We start from the raw sequence: 20,996 nt of genomic DNA, 5'->3' as shown, positions 1-20,996 counted from the left end.
CTCTGGGGCAGAGAATTCCACAGATTTACAACCCTCTGAGAGAAGAAATTCCTCCTCATCTCAGTTTTAAATGGGCGGCCCCTTATTCTAAAAGTATGCCTCCTAGTTCTAGATTCCCCCATGAGTGGAAACATCCTCTCTGCATCTACCTTGTCGAGCCCCTTCATTATCTTATATCTCAATAAGATGACATCTCATTCTTCTGAACTCCAATGAGTACAGGCCCAACTGCTCAACCTTTCTTCATAAGTCATAAATTGGGACAATATCATTAAGAGAATATTACAACTTGTTAAGGCATAACTGCTGAACGATTAGATCTTGTGACTACAAGAATGCTTTTACAAAGTTTTTCCCGTTTTGAGTTATTCACTGTATAATATATCATACATTCCTATATAGATTGATTAGTATTAGCATCATCTTCTGAACCAGGCCTGCAAAATATTAGATGATTAGGACAAAAGAATATTTTTGTGATTTCTGTATAGTCTAACTTGCAAGACTGGAGAAGTAACCTAATTTAATGTGTAAAATGTTCAGAAAATGCTACAAGATACTTTTCATCAAGAAAAAAAACATTTATAGGTGGGGGTGGATAGCTTAACCATGCATGTCTTGATTTAGGATGGGCCGACAGTTCATCCTAAATTATGGCTGCACTTTCCTTGCAGTTGAATGCAAAACAATTTTGTAACAAAAGCACTGATACTAGACATATCTGTACTTGGCATCTATATTACAAAGATGCACATCCTGCACTGTGACTCGCCAACTGGAAGAGTATTATCAGGAAATTGCAAATGCACTCCCCACAATTTTCCATCTTGCGTAATCCCAGATCCTACTGAATTTATTGTCTATCCCTGCTGTAGTGGTCTCATATATAATAAAAAGCTTACTGTACCATCTCATTCAGAGCAATGTGAATCGGTACAGGAATGGACCTGGGATTTTCTGCTATGTGCTCTCGGGGTGAGACTCCACAATAGAAGTATGCATTTGCATCTTTATCGGACCAATATCGTTAAAGAAAAATAATATCATGTATCTGAATTTTTTGTGCTATGATTCAGATGCACAACAATACAGGTATTGAAGACATTATTTGAAAATTCTTTATTCCAACTTATTTTCAGTAATATATCAATACAGTTTATAAATGAATGTCTTACCTTAATTCCCATCTTTATTAAAAATAAATATTGTTGATGCTAAATAGTATTTATGATGGGATGTGTTGTATCTACTTAAAATTCTCAAAGGGAATCAAATCTAAATACCATCAAATAAACTGAGGGAACTAACCAAAGGGATCAATTTAAAATATTCACATTTCATTAGGTTTACTGACCCTGCATTATCACTTTAGAATATCAAGAACTGATAGGTGGCTATGGAACAATTTGTGCAGAAAACAAGCAGGCTGAATTTGTTACAAAGAAAATAATCTTATTAATAATAATTGCCATGCTATATACAGCAAGGCTTTACATTGTGTTTATTGGGAAATTAATTCACCACGTTGAGAACATTTAGAATGTGCTGAAAATTTTTGAAGGACGTTCTCACATGAACATTTTTCCCTTTCAAGCCTTCGAGTGCTTCCTTTGCAATTTTTGAAAGGCAGATTGATGTCACCAGTTTTTAAATTCTTCGCTCTTCATAGTCTATTTTTGTCTCCACTGCACATTTTCTTTGTTTTCTTGAGAAGGATTACTTTGTAGAAGTCACTCAAAGGTTTACTAATATGTGCAGAGCCTTTGTAAGATCAGCAAAGAGATAAACAGGAATGGGTGCGTAGCAGAAAGGGGCTCACAACCTGCAGGCAAAATTAAAGATTATTTGTACAGTACTTCACTTTGTACAGTCATTAATGACATTTCCTGATCATTGCAATCAATAGACAAACATAAGGTTTGGTACTAATCCACTATGCCCCATTCATCGCCCTCCTGATTTACATGGAACTTGAAAATCGGCCCACAGCTTTTATCCTCAAAATATTCTGAACCAAATTGGTTTATTTCAGATCCAAAGTACCTGGCTATAAATAGAATGAACAGTAATATAATTAAATTCTGATAATAAACCAGTAATTGGTGAAGAAATGGAACTGCTCTGTTTGGATCAGAGTTATACTGTTGGATATGATTAAACTGGTCCTATTTTATGTTCATGTGAACAGGACACCAAGTTAAGCAGATCTTCAATTAACTTTTAGTTGCCAGAAGTCTCTTCTACCCAATGCATCGTACAAAGTACTCCCTCCCTGTGTCACCATTACAATACCAGTTTGATAAACACGAAGTGGGTAGAAGAAAAAAGAAAATTAGAAAGGCGAAAGACTTGCATTTACATAGCATCTTTCACAACCTCAGGATTTCCCAAAGCACTTTACAGCCAATGAAGTACTTTTGAAGTGAAGTCACTGTTGTAATGTAGGAAAATAAGTAAGTAGTGAACTGGAGAGAGTTGCAGCTAAGAGAAGGATCCAGACTCCAAACATAACTCCTCCAATTGACAATGGGAACAGACCCATCACTGAGGTGGGCAAACCCATCGCAAGTGACAAATCAGAACTAAATAACTTGGGTTATTTTCAATAGAAAAGGTGTCCTGATTTCTGGGCATAGCCAAATTCCTTTTGCTGTTCTAACTACTGTATGGCATTCGGAACCTATGGCTAAACACGTTGCTGCCAGCAGCAGTTTTCCTATGATTGTCAATACACACTAAACACAAACTTTTCATAAGTATGTAGTCTGCACTCTTATTGCTAACAATCTGTTATATCATTCTTTTATAATCAGCAATAGTACACACAAGTAAGTAAATAAAGGAGAACAGGTGCAGCATCTTCATACATGATTCACAGCTTGAACTCAAAACATATTTCCTTTGTTCCAGTATTGTAATTCTTATTGGATTCACTCACTTCTATGGGCCTGAAATTGGTCGATGCATAAGGTCCGCCCATTTCTCGGCGTCATTTCAAACTGCCGGCATACTGCCGAGAACGAAGAGGACAAAATTGGTCGATGTATTTTCGGTGTTTGTTGGCGATATGTCAGCGGTCTGCAACAGGCGGTATGTAACTTAGTAATCGATCCAGACTGACTTTCTCTTCGATGGACGGTGCGGCACTGAACTGCGCATGTGCAATTTTTTTTCCCCGTTTTTTTTTAACAGAGCCTTTTACCCGTGATTTCGGGGGTCAGGGGTCATCCGTGCAGATGCAGTGAGTTGAAGAGGAGGGAGAGAGAGTGAGAAGGAGCAGCGAGCTAGTCGACGGGCAGTTACTTTAAAAACACATTGCAGAGTTAAAAAATATTCATCACAAATAATAATTCTACAGTTTGAAGAATAAGAAGACATATTTTACAAAGCAAAAATCAAAAGAAATATTATGGAAATGTTCAAAAAAATCCAAGCGGAGGAACATCGAGAAGGATGGGAGGTTGAGGGCGCCCGCTTGCGACGAGACGGAGCTACCTGCCCTTCTGGAGAATATTACAGGGTGGTACTCCGAGCTAATGAAGGATGGTCGTGGAAAGCCCCCGCCAAAGGAGTACAACAGAATATGGGATGAGATCGGGGAGACTATGTCCTCCACAAGTACCAAGGTATGCACCGGGGAAAGGTGCCGTAAGAGGTGGAATGACCTGGTGAGGGTCACAAGAATAAGTAATGATTTTATTTATGCACCCCACCCCCCCATGTGCCATGTACCATGTAAATGCAGGTTCAGTGTCACACGGATGATTTTATTTATCTTAAAGTTACGGCAATGTATTCATGCTTTCAGGCGAGGACAAGAGGATAAACAGTGTTTTTTATGGGTGTGTGTGTGTGTGAGACCCTGTGTGTGTGAGACCCTGTGTGTGTGATGTGGGCCGCCCCAACCTGTGTGAGAACACCACTGCAGGTCGGGGCTATAAATAGAGCTGGAGCGCCGGGTCCTGGGACATCGTGGCGGAGGTGCGACGAATGAGGATACAGGGCCCAGAAAAGCCGAGGGCCCAGGGGCAGCACGGACCTGCCCACACTGCGATATCTGTGCACACTAGGTCCGTGCAGTAGAGCAGGTCTCCAGTCGTCCTGGTTAATCCTTGCCACTGGATAAAGGCCTAGCTCTGATGTGCAACGGTCACCACACGTTAATAAAATTCACGCACAGGCATCTTCCACCCCCTCAACTGGAGTTCAGGACTGGAACATCGGGTCCTTCATTGAAACATCTGTGAACTCTTGTGGAAGCAAGTCATCTTCGTACGAGGGACTGCCCATGATGATGATGTTGGTGCGATGTTAAATGGATTGAAGATTTTTGCTTTCATTTACTTTACTTTTTGTAGTAGAAGATATCTGCAATAGCAGCCGATCAGTGGCATATGGAGAAAATATAGTGACTTATCGCAGTCTTACTTAAATGTCCACAATTGCTGCAGTACTGCATTACATATCGCAGACAGACAATGCCTTTATGCATTGTGTTAAATGCCCCCAACATTGTAGTACATCACATGAGGCCAACCCAAGAGCCTCTGACTGAAATCGAGATCTGTGCCCTGTTCCTGGTCGGGGATAGCAGTCGTGCCACCACCAGCATTGGAGCTGACCCACTCTCACAGGATGGTAAGTTGAATACAATCCCCGGTCGGTGTTGCACTCCTGTTATGTCATGTAATGTAACTGTGACAGTAATGTTGGCCTCATGTAATGTAATGTAAGTTTATTACACTGTAATGTTGGCCTCATGTGATGTACTGCAATGTTGGGGGCATGTAACGCAATGCATAAAGGCATTGTCTGTCTGCGATATGTAATGCAGTACTGCAGCAGTGGTGGACATGCGATAAGTCACTGTACTATGTACTCATGAAACCCTGACCCCTCCCCTGGTGTCAAGTATTTTTCAATGTTGTTTTTGTACTTCCAGACTCGGGTGATGCAGACCACACCGACACAGAGAGATCAGATGACAGACCCACTGCCTCCACCTCTGGCGTCACCCAGCCCTCTCCCAACTTCACCACTGGCAGAGATGAGGAAGAAGAAGAGGAAAAGGAAGAGGAAGAGTAGCTGATCCTGGAGCCAGTGGAGGTGGGGTGGAGATGGAGGGTACACCAGCTCCATGTGGGCCAACTGAAACATCTCCCACCACCGAGTCTGTATTCAGGGGATTTCCCCATGGCTCCTCTGATTCTGTGGAACCAAGTGATGTGCAGCAAGGCACCCCCAGTTTTGCAGCATCTTTGTCGCAGCGCCGGAGGTTGGTGCAGAAAAGGTCAGTTGCTGTAGGCGTGTACCAGGACATGGTGCATCTGTCACAGGCCACTGTCGACATAGGTCGAGAGCTGCTCAAGGCCGTGACTATGATAGCTACAAACATCACGGCTCTATCAAAGCAGCAGTCAGAGGATATATCATGTATGATCACTGCGATGGAGCGGATCACCAACGCCGTTGAAGCCATGTGGCAATTGATGGGATTGGGACATGGCGCAGAACCCCCCCCCCCCTGTGCCATAGTAGTCAGGTCGAAAGCACTTGAAGGTGGGGAGCACAACATCATCTTCCAGCACTGAAGCCGTGCCTTCCACATCACGAGCTACTCCTGAGGCCCCATTTATTGCGCCTGCAATGTCTGCCCCCCAACGACAGCAACAGCACTCGGGGTGGGGTTCTGCACGTCGGCTTGGTACCACCCAGGGAGGTCCAGGCTCAAGGCACTGGGAAAGGGAAGGGCAGGAGTAAGAAAGAGGAGAATAGTCCCAAGTGTGGTGTAGTGCGCAGTCGAGGATGGGATTGAGGTCGTGGTCGAGGACAGTAAAGGATCTTTTTTTGTTCTTGTTCATTGAATAATTGAAGTTTGATTTGTAAAAGTTTATTAAAGTTATAAAAGTTTTGTTAAAGTTGTTATTAAAGTTGTAAACGTTGTTACAGTTGTTTTATAGTTATAAGTTTTTAAATTGTTGTATATTTTTGACATTTTTACATAAATGTTTGAATTGAATTTAAACACTCTTGTACAGTGTCAAACTTTTGGGGTATCAGTCATCAGGGTCCCAAAATGCAGCTCTCCACATTCAAGCAAAGCGTTCATTTATAAACCTTCTCACATCTGGTTCCTCCATTAGACAGGTAGTCAGCAATACAGGCTGAGATAGTACAGGCCCCATTCTTTTTAAATCTCCACAAAATTTTTCAATGAAAAAAAAACTAAAATGTCTTCTATCTTAATAAGTTACTCAGTACCAATCAAAATAACTTTTCCATTCTAAATTGCACTATTAAGTCACTGTTCACCTCTGAAATAGAGGTGCTGCTTTAGCTGACAATTCCCGATTTCCAAAATGGCAGCTCTGTGCACTCCACCCATTTCCGCCCACTTAACATCGCGTAAACCACCTTTTCTAGGACGGTATGCAGCTCCGGTATGTCAGCGGTATGACATGAAAATTGGACTTTTTGGGCGGTATGCGGGTGGTCCTGCACGACGGTGTGCGTACCGCTCGGCGGTATGTCAATGATGAATATTCCGCCAAGCGGTATGTTGCCGGTATGTAAGTGTTTTTTGACCAAAATCGCATTTTGCACGGGCAGTATGTGGGATATATCTTAATGGCACTAATTGAAGATTTCTGTATTCCAATTGTTTTTTGTTAGAGAAACTGCTTCAGGTTCTCATTATAAAAACTAACAGCTCTTCAGCCTGACCTTCAGAGAGATAGGTGGGAGAAGGTTATTTAAACTCTGTTACCTCAGGTACCTATTCATCTGTTAAACTAAATTGCCTGTGCTGCCTTCAGGCTTACTGCAGGAAATTACTGAAAATAAAGCTCTGCTCTAATAGGCACCGGGTTCAGCTCTTGCTCTATGTGCGTTGTCTTTTATCTTTAACATTTAATTTCTTAACTGTTGCTTTCTATATTACGCATGCCTGCAACCATTCCTGTGTAAAGTCTGCTGGGTGGAAAAAATACATTGCGCAGGAGTTCGTATAAGCTGCTCTTCAGAATGAAAACTACTTCTGTACTAAAAGGCTGACATTTAAAAAAAAATGGTTTTAATATGAAGAAAATTACAGGCTGCGATGCCCCCATGTTTGACCATCCCACTTACACGACTCACAGAGGAAACCTCGGGCAAGATACTGGACAGTGCCCAGCATTTGGGAACTGAACCCCAACAAGGAGTCAATACCAACAGGAGAAGAATTGACACCACCACCAACAACTTGTATTTAGATAGCGACTTAAATGTAGTAAAACGTTCCAGGGCGCTTCACAGCAGTGTTATAAAACAAAATTTGACACAGAGCCACATAAGGAGATATTAGGGCAGATGCTTGGTCAAAGAGGTTGATTTTAAGGACATTCTTAAAGGAGGAAAAAGAGGAAGAAATGTTGGGAGGTTTATGAAGGGAATTCCAGAGCTGAGGGCCTTGGCAGCTGAAGGCACAGCTATCAATGGTTGAGCGATTAAAATCGGGGATGCTCAAGAGGCCAGAATTGCAAGATCACAGACATCTCGGACAGTTGTGGGGCTGGAGAAGATTACAGAGATAGGGAGGGGTGAGGGTATTGAAAACAAAGATGAGAATTTTAAAATTGAGGCATTGCTTAACTGGGAGTCGATGTAGGTCAGTGAGCACAGGGGTGATGGGTGAACTGGACTAGGTGCGAGTTAAGATACGAGCAGCAGAGTTTTGCATGACCTCAAGTTTACGGAGGGTAGAATGTGGAAGGTCAAAAAATCAGCTATTAAAACACAAGTAATCGTGTAATTTCAGTTGTACATATTAATTCATCTCCTTCACACTAATGGGCTCAGTAACTCTTCCAAACTACCTCTCCCAATAATGCCATTAATCCTTACTATTTAAACAAAGTTTAATATTAATTGGGTGAGCTTTGTACAAATGTACAGGACCTAATGACCGTTTTAACTGGTCACCAAGGATGCCTGAAACATGACCTGGTCTAATATCAGCTTGGTCATCTTTCAGGCATCCTTTGGGCATGAGGTTGGTCCCCAAATTTGCTCCTTATTGTGCCCATTTTACGCCTGAACAACAGGTGCAATGAGACCCAAATATGATCCACTAACATGGGGATGCATAGTATTTTCATTATTTTGTATTATTACATGAGGATTAAATTGTACTGATGGTATGAAGTGAGTCTGATCAGTTGCTGTGTATGTTCACTCACTGTGAAATAAAACAGCTTAAGAATGAATATCTGGCCCCGTCTTACCAGCTATTTCCTTGGTCCACTTTGAAGAGGGTTGGAGAGGAATGAGAGGGCATGTCTGAGGGACATGAATGCCTGGTTCAGATCATAAGGGTGCCAGGATTGTTACACCTATGGGTTATGCTATTGCATAGTTAGAAATCAATCAGCAGAGGCACGCCTGTAAATATAAGATGGTCAGACCATTTATAGGAGTGCTGTAGCTGAGAATATTTAAGGCAAGATCCAACAACCATATTAACTCAGTTGGTGAACAATGAACAATCATCAAAAATATCGGAAACTGCATACTGATGGATCTTTGTGTTTCTTTCACAAATGTGAACTCCCCAGGAAATCATGTATTCTGAAGGTTTATTTCATGAGTGAAAGGGTTATAAAAATGCACTGCCATTGGATGCAATATTCTATTAATCCCATGGCCAGTGCTAACCTCAGGGTTTACACAAGGTCAAGACCACACAAGTGCTATGTAGTATTTTCAGGCAAGAATAATATTGTTTTTATTATCACTGCTGTGAAATATGGGGGTGGATTTTTCAACTTGCTGTTTAGGTGTAATGCTGGCATTGCAAATCGGCTGTCTGTTATCGAAATGAAAATCGGACGGTGTCCATAACAGTGCTGATTCACAATGCCAGTTTTATGACCAAGCAGAGCATATCAAAATCCAAACAGTAAAACACTTACTAATTGGCTAATATAATTGAGAGAACAAGCTGGCATGACATGGGCAGTGCAACAACAACAACAGCTTGCATTTATGTACTGCCTTGAACGCAGTAAAATGTCCCAAGACGCTTCACAGGAGTGTTATCAAACAAAATTTGACACCGTGCCACATAAGGAGATATTAGGACAGATGACCAAAAGCTTTGTCAAAGAGGTAGGTTTTAAGGAACATCTTATAAATGAGAAAAGAGAGGTCGAGAGGCAGAGAGATTCAGGGAGGGAATTTCAGAACTTAGGGCCCAGGCAGTTGAAAACACGGCCGCCAATGATGGAGCGATTAAAATACAGATGATCTGGTCCTTCAGATCCTACCGGAGAAAAAACTGTTGAAATTGTTTCAATAACAAAACAAGCAAATTCTTGCAGGTTGTTAGCTGAGCAATTGACTGTATATTGCTGGAATGATTTAATCTGAATGAACCATGGATTGCTTGCATCATGTCCTTTCTAGTTGTATAATTATCCAGCGCAGTAGCAAACAGAGGACAAGGTCTGGCTCTAAATCTATTTGTTAATAATATACAGTTGATACTTATATATGATTATATACTAAATATTTCCTGTTCAGACAGAAACGTAATGGATTGGCACAGTACTAGAAATCAGTAACCATACCTCTGATCCTCTCACATTCCAATCTAATCTTATTGTGAGACACAAGGTTGCAACAAATAAGACAAAATTACCCCATCACTGTCAGAATTGACAAAAACACATTTAGGTTTAAACCTGGGTATCTTTTTCCAATAATCCTAACACTACTTACCAATTTCAGATCATTTTTACGACCCCAAATTAAACCAGCTGATCATCTATGTGAATTTAGCTGATTTAGATTAAGATCTGCCAGCATATAAATTAATGCAATGAAATAGAATTACATTTGAACCCTTTCAGTTTTTCAGCCTCAAGCTTGCCATCTGCATAATTTCTGAATTTTTAAAATTAAATACAATTTCTAGTTATGTAAAGAACCACAAAAATAATTCATAGTCATAGTCAAAGATTCAACAGACTCAGACTTTGAAGAACCGGCCAATGTGAGTGGGCTTCATGCTGGAGTAGAGAAGGGAGAGTATAATAAGGTGCCAGCTGAGAACCTCACATTTTAGTTAGCTCAACGTTTTGATCTTTCAGCTTTAAACCTGCTCCAATATGTACCACAGCCATTAGAGGAACATGGTTCATGCTGAGGTACTTTTATATATAGTTTGGGTAAGCATTTTTGTTTGACTGTTCTGGTAATAGTTTAAGAATTTTTCTTTGAATGCTGCTTTTTTCTTCTCCTGCAGTCTGTTGATAATAAGGAATTTAGAACATGTTCACCAATTCCAATACATCTATTAGGAGTTATTGGCTGCTGGTAATGTAACCACAATCCCAGACACTACATGATCATGGATTATTATGACAGTAATGTATGATTTATGCTGAAGTAGAGGATAGGGAGCTGATTAAAGCACAAAGTACTTTAATTAACAAGGTGGACTGGGTTAGCATGAAACATACTCCATTGTTTATTGTTATCATTACTTGATGGATGATTCTGTTTAAAAATAAAAGAATTTTATATTAAAATTCTGATTCAGTTGAATAAACACAGAAGAACCACGAATGTAAAGAAACTGGAGAGGCGATAGACATCCAAGCAGTTTGCTGTCACTACTGTCCCTGGCCAAAGACCGCCCTAAGTGGAGGAAGAGCATCCGGGAGGGCGCTGAGCACCTCGAGTCTCGTCACCGAGAGCATGCAGAAAGCAAGTACAGGCAGCGGAAGGAGCGTGTGGAAAACCAGACTCCCCACCCACCCTTTCCTTCAATGACTATCTGTCCCACCTGTGACAGAGACTGTAATTCCCATATTGGACTGTACAGTCACCTAAGAACTCACTTTTAGAGTGGAAACAAGTCTTCCACGATTTCGAGGGACTGCCTATGATGATGATTTACTCTTGACTGTTCAACATGTGCACAACATAAATACATTTATTATTCTCGACTTACTATTACTGTCCAGTCTTTGACTGTTTGTATACACGATATAGACAGTAGATCCCTAAGAATACATTACAAAAACTATGAAAGCAAATAGGGGCTTTTACCACGGAACCTGCTGCTACACTGAACCTCAGGAAGGCTATATTAAAAAGGGTTAAATTATGAGGACGGGTTGCATAATCTTGGCTTGTAATCCCTCAAGTTTAGAAGACTGAAGGGTGATCTGTTTGAAGTCTTTAACATAATAAAGGGATTTGATAAAGCTAGATACAGAGAAATTATTTCTTCTGGTGGGGGAATCCAGAACAAAGTCTTAAAACTAGAACTTGGCCAGTTAGGAGTGAAAGCAGGAAGGGCTTTTTCACACAAAGGTTAGTGGAAATCTGGAAATCTCACCCCCAAAAGGCTGCGGATGCTGGGTCAATTGAAGCTTTTAAGACTGAGATCGATAGATTTTTGTTAGCTAAGGGTATCAAGCAATGTTCCCACTAATTTTATTTTTCAGCCCGGTCCCTTTAAAGTGGCAGCAGCTGCTGAGAGGCCTGCAAGGGACCTTGCAATTGATGCATGGCCGCACACCTTAGGGAGAACATTGGTATCAAGGGATATGCAGCAAATGGAGTTGAGATATAGATCAGCCATGATCTGATTAAGTTGTGGAAGTGGCTTGAGAGGCTGAATGGCCGACTCCTGTTCTTATGCTCCTATGCCCAGCCAATCTGAATCAAGTAAGGGACTAATGAACCAACTAGAGAACTGAGATTTGATTGAATTGTGACAATGAGCTCATCCCAGGTTTTCTCATAAATTAATGTCCACACTTTTGGCCAGTTAGATTTTACTCTTTAACCTAATCTTTTTTTTTGTGCTCATCAAGAGGTGTTACTGTTGAGGAATGAGACACTTTTCTACTTTTGGCAACAAGTATTAACACCAAGCACTGCAAGGTTGAGTTAGCATGCAGCGTGTATATGACTTTAACAGTCCATCTTAATTTCAACCTCAGGAAAGCACTTTCTATTATACAAATATGACTTGACAACTTGTGGCTTCTCTAAGTGAGATGGCTAATTGATGTAAACCTTTTTTTGGTCTTGTGCCTCGTAAATTTGTGTTGGGACTGCTCAACTCCATTTAACATAGGACACTTACAGCCTGTCAGCCTGCGTTGGGTACAAATTCCGGTTACAGCAGTGAAATGTCATGTGTGAACTCACAGCATTATCTACTTTCCTAATTTGTGCTACAATTAAAGCAAACTTTAAAAAACATTTCTTTTGATTTTGCTTCAGAAATTCTGCTGCAGTCCTAAATGGTCAAAGGTTCAGAACTGTAGATGTATTAATAGCAGATAATATTTATTTTGTTTTATACACATCAAGGGCAGAATGTTTCCCTCATTTATGATGTAGGAAGGAAAAAGCTGCCCTTGGTGAAATGTTTCAGAAAAAGGGTACTAAAGCTGTAAAAAATAATTTATCCTTATAAACGGAGGCTAGAAATTGGCCTCCTTAGCGCCTCCCATTATTGCTGCCAGGGGGCGCTAACGACTTAACAAATAGGCACGGCACAAGAAATGACTCCCGCCAAATTGGCTGAGAGGTTGTCGGCGGCGGTAACACCTTGCGACATCTCTTGCACCCAGAGATCATGACATCATTGTCCTGCGCATCGTCCCAGTAGCGCCACAGACCCAAACTTCGGTTCCACCCCCTGCAGTGTCGCTGAGTGACAACACCAACAGCTGCAGGAGCCATTGTTTGAGAGGTCGGGTGCTTGGGGGGGTGCAAGTTAAAGCAGATATTGGTGCGGTAAGTAGAAATATTGTTTCATTGCATCATGTTAGATTTTTCTTCAGCCGCGATTGATCAGCCCAGCACTCTGCTGGTGTGCTTGGGGCTGATTGGGCTGGATCGCTGCCTCTGTCAGGGATCAGCTAACTCGTCCCAATGCATAGCCTCCAGCAATGGCCCTTCTCTTTAAGGGAGGGAAGGAGCCTCGTATCTCAGCACCATGGGACATTGTACAGCACTGCACCACTACTGCCCGGCCTCCGTCCTTTAGTGCTGCAATGGAAGTAGTAGCGCTTGATTTAGCGCTCCACTTCCTTCCTGGAGCGCTATCACCGAATTTAGAGAAAGCTGAGAATCATTAATGCCTGCTGCTAATTTCTCCAGCTTTCAAAAGTTAGCGCCCCAAACGGGGTGCTCCTGAATTTCTTCCCCTAACTATTTAAAAAAAATACACAAATAAAGACATCTTCCTAGCAGTCCCACTGCAGACTGCTATATTTTCTTGACTTTACTGTACAGCAGAGTATACATTCTATTATTTTCTTTCTGCATATATTAAGTGAATCTTCAAAAGCAACAATGCATTAAATATTGATTTGTTTCTTATAATGTAAGAATTCTGGCAAAAAAATTGATTTAATACTCATGATGTATTCTTCAATTTCTCAAACACATTCTGTCTTTGCCTGTTTCCCTGTTATTATTGAATTATATATTGTCTTATTTGTGTCCTAAATAATTTATGTTTTAGGCATGGAATCAGATGAGATGAACATACATTTGTTTTATACTCAGGGTTGAACACTTTAACTTCTCGTTATTCCTTACCTAACTTCCAATCATAGTGCACATACAGTACAATGAATAACCCTGTCTCTCAGGATTAATTTGTAACATTCTCCTATAAGTAAAACAATCTATTATGTATGCTTGCTTATGTGAAAACACATCACAGAATAGATCCTTTTACTAGGTTTGTGCCAGTATGTGGCCTGTTTTCCAGATGAAGGTGCGTTTCCTGCTCCACTGGTGCTAACTGGTTTCAGACATTGCGGGTCATTTTCAACTTCACTGCCTGGGTGGGAATGTGAGAGCGGATCGCCTGCTCATTATAAAACTGGTCACAATTGCATCCCATTGCAATCAAAGCTCGAGCAAATTCTACAAAGAGTGGATGATCCATTCAGCCCCATTACTACCCAGGTGGTGAAGTTATATCTTTCCTCCATGGTGTGCAAACCAATGGAGATTAATACTCTTGTTGTTTTTTTAATGTAAATTGAAGGTGGGTTGATGGTAATCTTCACTGCTGCTGATTTCCTATGGTATTAAATTCAATCCAGAATGGACTTCAATTTTTTTTCTCTGGTGATTTTTCTAGCCCTCGCCCTCCTACCTTAAGACATTGGTTCTGGTCATCCTCCTGTACCTTGCCAAATGGCTGCTATTTATTTATGAATATTGATAGTGAGTGTTGGCAGGTGATTCAACCGTGGTGGACATCCCGGCTTGATTCTGTCCTCACCTGACATCCATCTGTGCAGGAGGGAATGCTGCATTAGAACCATGAGCAGCAACCTCGCAATTTATCTACTCCCTAACCTGGGGCACTGAGGCAAATTGTAGCATTCCTAACATTGTTCCAGCTGAGATCAGCACAGACTGGGGATCAAACCTGGAATTTACTGGTCAGTATGGCTCAATTATTCACTCGATAAACTCACAGCAAACGACAAAGCTGGGGAGCTCCAATCAGGTTGCAACCGCGCACAGAGTGCTCAGAATTTAGTTCCAGATTCAAACAAAGCTCTGCAAATATCTGGGAATACTCAGCAGGTCAGGCAGCATCCGTGGAGAGAGAAACAGGGTGAATGTTTCAGGTCAATGACCCTTCGTCAGAAAGTTCTGGCTGGCTTCCCACAGGTGCATGGTGTCATCGACTGCACACAGGTGGCAATCAAGGCACCGCAAGATCACCCAGGAGTGTCCGTCAACCAGAAGGGCTTCCACTCCATCAATGTGTAACCACAAAAGGTTCTTTATGCAGGTGTGCACAAGATGCCATGATGCTTTTGTCCTGCGGCAGTCCACTCTCCCAAATATCTTCGCACCTGGAAGCAGAATTATCGGCTGGTTGCTCAGAGACAAGGGATACACAAGTAAAACTTGGCTGATGCTACCTCTCAGAAACCCGAGGAATGAGGCCAAGGAGCATTACAATAAATGTCATATGACCACCAGATGTGTCTTCGAACAAGCCATCGGCATGACGAAGATGCGCGTCTGTTGCCTGGACAGATCTGGAGGCGCCCTTCAATATGCGCAGCCAGGGTCTCCAGAATAGACTTGATGCACTGCGCTCCGCACAACATTACCCGACAGCGAGGTTCGGATCTGCAGGAGGACCAAGGCGCAGAGCGCAGAGCTACATTGGAGGATTCCGAGAAGGAAGAAGAAGAGACGGAAGGTTATGGGGGCAATGTACCACCAGTGGCGCATATTGCTGCCCGGAATGCCCTGATCATTGTGAGGTTCAGTTGGGTTCCAACAGTGCACTCATCTCACAACCTCATGCAAAATCCACTTTTGTCCCCACCCCCAACGCCAATGCCACTAACATAAACAACCAAGCATCCCTTTTGCATCCCCCCATTGGTCGTCATCAATTCAGGTCTTCCCATTCATCATCAAACAACTAGATAGGCCACTTGTGAACCAACATCCAAGAGTGGGCAACACGGGAAAGTGGAGTAAAACAATAATATTTATGAGCATCAAACTTAACAATACAAAATGTGTAAGACAGCCATGTACATATCCTTGTGCAACAACAAATACTCTTCCTTTTCCTAGTGCTTCGATCTGGTGCAATCTCTGTGGCTTGAGCAGAGGTCGGTGCAGGCTGCTCAAATCCTTGCTGACTGTTGAGTTGCTCTTGGCTGACACCCTCTGGGTTTTGGAGCCTGTGAAGGCCCCAACAAAGACTGCTCCATCACCAATGTAGGGGCAAACTCCGCTATTGGGACATGAGGTAGCTTGTCAGGTACTAACTGGGGGGTGGGGAGTGGCAACGGGTGAGAAGCAAAAGCGCTTTGAGCAGAGACCCAACTTTCATGTCCCCTTTCGCCATCATCCCTTTCATTGCCCAGCCACACCATTGCAACCACTGTGCTGGAGAACACTTTGCTGCAGATCAGTGGGATGCTTAATGGCCAAGGCTAAGGTACTGTTCATCCTATTTAAGGCAGCACCCGGAGTCTGCAAGTCATTGCTGAAGGCCTGTATGCACTCATATGATTGCTGCATTTGATACTCTATGCAGTTGGTCACTCTATCCATGGAAGAAGACATCATCACGATGGCCTGCAACAGGAACCCACTCATGTTCGAGGCAGACTGCTCCAATCTCTCTGCAATCGTGGACAGTGTGCTTGGAATGCCTGTCAGTACATTGCACATTCTCTGCTGCTGCTCAATGATTATCTTCCTCATCGACGGGCCCCGGGATACAGCATCTGCGGTCAGCTGAGCAGAGCTTGGAGGCCTGTGCCCTCCGACACGGACTCTCCGCTGTTGTCCCTGACTCCACCATCCGCTCTTGCTGAGTTGTGAAGTGCGAGTCACCAGGTGAGAACCCAAGTATCTCTCTTACTGGTCCCACCAAAGTATGAGTATCTGAGCTGGTGCATGGTCTGCACGAGTCCTGTGATGGTGCACCCTCAGAGGGATTGAGCTCCTCTGAGGAGTCATAATGGGCGACCTCCACCAACTCCTGCTGCACATGTGAGGGCCCTGTGGGAGATAAAATACATCAATAAGCACAATCAATGTAAGAATATTTGAAGTTATCATTGTGAGCATGATCATATTTCACTCGCTGTTGACACCACATCAACATGTCTGAGTGTTGTATGCCATGTGGATTTCTGATATTTAATTCTGTCACCAGGTAGCTGGGACGCCCCCATCTCCAACAGCCTGGCATGCCGAGACTTCGCTGGTCACCAGTGCCTCCTCCACTGTTCTTGGGAGTTGTGAGATCTGTGGAGAGCTAACTCTGGTTCTCCAACTCTCCCTGGTATTCTCTGCTCTCTTCTCCTGCATGGAGTGAAAGAAGAGACCTATGAGTGAGAGTAATGTCATGTGTTCATCAGGTGGATGGAGAGTACTTGTTGAGGGTGACTATGAGGGAGAGACATAACATTGGATAAGGATGAGAGTAAATGGCAGTGGTGAATGGATGGATGAAGATGTCAGGAGGTGCAGAGGCAGAGAGGTATGGGAGCACCTACAAGATAACTGGATGTAAGGAGTGATGTGCTACTGTAGGCTGAGAAGGCAGAGTGAGGAGGTTGGGGTGATACTCACATGAGGATGTAGATGAATGGGCCACTGCTCTCAGCTTTCCTATCCTGGTTAGGTCATTAAACCGCTTCTTGCAATGGATCCAGGCATGTGGCAATCTGCTCTTCTGCCACCTCCAACCATGCCTTCTTGGTTTCCCCAGCAGGCTTCTTCCTCCCATTGCGAGGGAATAGTATCTCCCTTCTACGTCTCACAGCTCCCAGCAACACATCCAGGGAGGTGTCCGTGAAGCGGGGTGCAGCCTTTAACCTTCCATTGGAACACTTCCTTTTCTCTTCTTCCCAAATCCAACTCCTTCAACTTGCATGATTGGATTGTCCCTTTATATACTGGAGTTGAGATCGTGTCATGCGGGTCATCATCACACGCGCTGCCGCTGATTGGATGGGAAACCCGGAAATAAAATTATAATGAAGTGGCTGCATTAAAAAGACACTGACAGGTGCGCTTAACATACTTCCGGGTTTCCCACACGCTATCGGGTCCCCCTGCTCCCAACACGTCTGAACATCAAAATCCAGCCCCTTTTTTCTACTTACCTTCACTGACGTTGGAACCCTAGTTAATTCCAACAAAAGGGTGAATTTAAATTCTTGAATCCATAAATCATATTAAGCAACAGGGAAAACCCAGGTGCCGATCAAGATTGACTTTTCCATGTGGCAGGGTCTTGCATCCAGTCAGACAGAAATAACCCCAATGTCTGTTGAACAGAATGGGTGCAAATCATCTCTGTAAATAAAAAGTAGTAAGTTTGTGGGTAAAGTTACTGATCTATATCAATTTTTATATAAAACAACAAATGCCATGGAGCAAGTTCAAAGGGGCTACACAAATCCCAGTTTCATGGCATAAATTGCTTGAGATATGCTCTTGTGATTCATGATGCCATCAGAATCTCTCACCCATGTAACTACCTTGAAATTCACTTGTAACCATTTATTATCAAAGATGTAGTAACAAAACAGATTTCTATTTCCTTCTATTTATCGGTCTGATGTTCTATAAAATGACAGTACCTTGTGTGTTTGGTCAGAATTGTAACTAATTGCCTGTGCAGCATTCTTTGGAAATATTGGTTAAAAACTTGTAGGTGGAAGAGGTTACAGTGAATGATTTTTGTAGAATTAAATTGTGCAATGGCTCCATTTTATGGAATTAATATTGATCCAAGAACGAATAAAATTATCATCAATCTGCGTATGATGGGATGTTGTTCCAAATATGACAGAATGTTTTGTTGCAATGAATGAATCAGGAAAGTATTGAATTTGCAGCTGCCGAATTAAAATAAGTATTTCTCAGTGGCTCCAATATTAACCTAACATTAGCAGACAACACAAAATTTAGCTACATTTAAAGGTCGCCATGTTTGACATTTTAAAAAGTTAGCAGTAGGTATGATTCTAAAGGAATATTTCCATTAGCACAAGAGCAATTTGTGGTTGAACTCAACCAGCATTTCTATATTAAGATGAAAATAAAAAAAGACTATTCAGAGAATACAGGATAAAATAAATGTTTTACAAGTGGGTCTGTGCATTTGACTAATGTTGTTTACAATGCAGTTTCCAACAATTTTAATGTTGAAATGTCAAACAGAGCAAGAGACACAGAGAGGGAAAGGTGTTTAAAGTATAGCATGATAATTTGGTCCTTAGGCAAGGATTTTCTTCCCAATTCCAGAATTGAACTTGCTGGAGAGTGCACTATACTCATTTGTTGATGACTAACAATGCAATTGCTCTTAATACTTCTTTTCAAATCAAAGCACCAGCCTAGAATTGACTGCCTGCAGGAGTATGAATAATGAATATGTTCTCTCAGCTCATGGCAGCTTGGCTCAGTCGGTGGCACTCTGAATGCTGACCTTTGAGCCAGAGGTTATGGTTTGGATTGCTGTCCCTCTGCTGAGAGGCAACATTGAAGTGTTAAAGATCTCATGTTACCAGTTGAAAAATAAAGAATAAGAAATTCACTCAGCGTTCTGGACAATATACTTTCCTCAACCAACACAAATAAAAATAGATTAACTAGTCATTCATCTCATTGAATGGGATCTTGCTGTGCACCCACAAAGCAATAGTGACTATACACACTTCAAAACAAATCCTTGTAAGTGAGTCAGTTTAGGATAACAACTACTTGTATTTATATAGCACCTTCAACTTAATAAAATGTCCTAAAGTGCTTCACAGGACCGCTGAGTTTGATAACCTAAGATACATAGGGCTAGAACCTCCACTTTTGTGGTTATCGCCCATTTCTGGCGTGGGCAATTAAAAAAGGGTTTACAGATCGCCGGCCTCTCACCCATTCACAAAGCACCTAGTTTCCACTTTTGAAAATGGGCGTTACCGCGAGTGATATAAAATGGGCGGTAGCGTTAAATTTTTTTGACCTTCTGCCGTAAAGTGTAGCTGTCCTTAGCAACAGCATGGCAACGCTCAATTCTCGCGATTCTGGAGGTCAAGGGTCATCATGACATGCGCAGAAGAGAACACAGGGAGAGCCGGAGCTCCGAGGGACTGAAGGCATGTCTGGGTGTGGTGTGGCTGCTTTGGGAGGAAGGAGGGAGACTTTAGAGCTTCACAGCAAGTAGGCAAACAAAAAGTAGCAGTTACCAGCCACATGTTTGACTGAATTTGCCCTAAAATGGAGTGAGAGGAGGAGGCATCACAGCAAGCTGTGGAGACTGACGCTGGAGAGAGCAGTGAGGTGGGAGAGGAGCACAATGGAGGGTGCAAAAGAGCCAGGAGGTTCTTGGACGAGGCAAATGCCTCCCTCCTGTAGGAGGTCGAGTTACGCTGGAGTGATTTCACACAGAGAGGGCATGGGAAGCCCACCCCAAATGCATACCAGAAGATATGGACCGAGATAGCAGAGGTGGTCTCGTCGGCGACCAACGAGGTGCGTGAGGGCAACCAATGCACCAATGCCACAAACAATGGAATGACCTTGTGGGATCCGCAAGAGTAAGTATTACATTGATTTACATGTACTTATGTATTTATATAATTTGATTTGTAACAGTAATGAGTGACTATCATCAGAAGTAAGGTCTTTCACTTTTACCGAGAATGTTTTACTCAAAGTCTGTGGTCACGGTGTACATCTTTAGGTAAAGAATGATAATTATCATAATAATCATGATTACATCTGTCAGTTATGTATTGTATCAGTGTCTGTGACAGTACCTAGCAATGATATCATGCAATGATCTCATGCCATGTCGTCCTGTCACCTTTTACAAAAGAAGCTATCGATGATGAGCTCCATGCAGAGGCGAACAGGTGGGGAGCCACCAGTCCCCAGCGACACCACTGACATGGAGGAGCGAGTGTTCGCACTCATGGGGAAGCACACCCGGACAGCCACGGACACATCTGCAGACCCTGAAGTGATTTCACATGAGTAAAGTTTACACCATTGTGTGATGTAAAATCAATAGATGACACACCCACTCATAGCTGAACAATCATATATGATAGATGATTTCTAAAATTGTCATATAAATAATGATGGCCTAATGAAAATCATTGCAATGCAAATGTGTTGATGGTTATGAAATGTGATGTCTGTGATGATTTTGATAGCGGTGATGCTTTTGTCATGCATATGATGTGTGTAGCGCTGGACTCACCTTGTCACCCTAGCACCCACTTCTCCTCTAATAACCTCATTTGTGTTTTGAAGCTCAGTCAGCAGCACGTCCCAAGGCAAGACCACAGAGGCCAGAAGGTGGGGGCGTGGGGCAGGAGTCGGTGGACGATCCTACTACATCTGGTGCTGAGGAGCTCCGATTCTCGCCCATCAATCTGCTGGGTCTGTTCTCCACGGATGAGAGC

The 20,996-nt window shown here is 42.4% G+C and overlaps 1 protein-coding gene across 2 annotated transcripts in view; it reads right to left on the bottom strand.

The window, feature by feature from the left end:
* Positions 1-1,173: 1,173 nt before the first annotated feature.
* Positions 1,174-20,996, bottom strand: part of vstm2b (V-set and transmembrane domain containing 2B) — a 34,509-nt gene continuing 14,686 nt past the window's right edge. For both annotated transcript variants that reach the window (XM_070896953.1, XM_070896955.1), the window contains one exon: positions 1,174-1,822. In XM_070896953.1, the coding sequence (XP_070753054.1) occupies positions 1,746-1,822 (77 nt within the window). In that variant the 3' untranslated portion in view covers positions 1,174-1,745. The remainder of the gene's footprint in view (positions 1,823-20,996) is intronic.

The sequence above is a fragment of the Pristiophorus japonicus genome, chromosome 13 (genome assembly GCF_044704955.1).
Source record: "Pristiophorus japonicus isolate sPriJap1 chromosome 13, sPriJap1.hap1, whole genome shotgun sequence".
Taxonomy (NCBI): domain Eukaryota; kingdom Metazoa; phylum Chordata; class Chondrichthyes; family Pristiophoridae; genus Pristiophorus; species Pristiophorus japonicus.
Note: the sequence above shows the minus strand (reverse complement) of the source record. Positions and strands in the feature narration are given on the sequence as shown.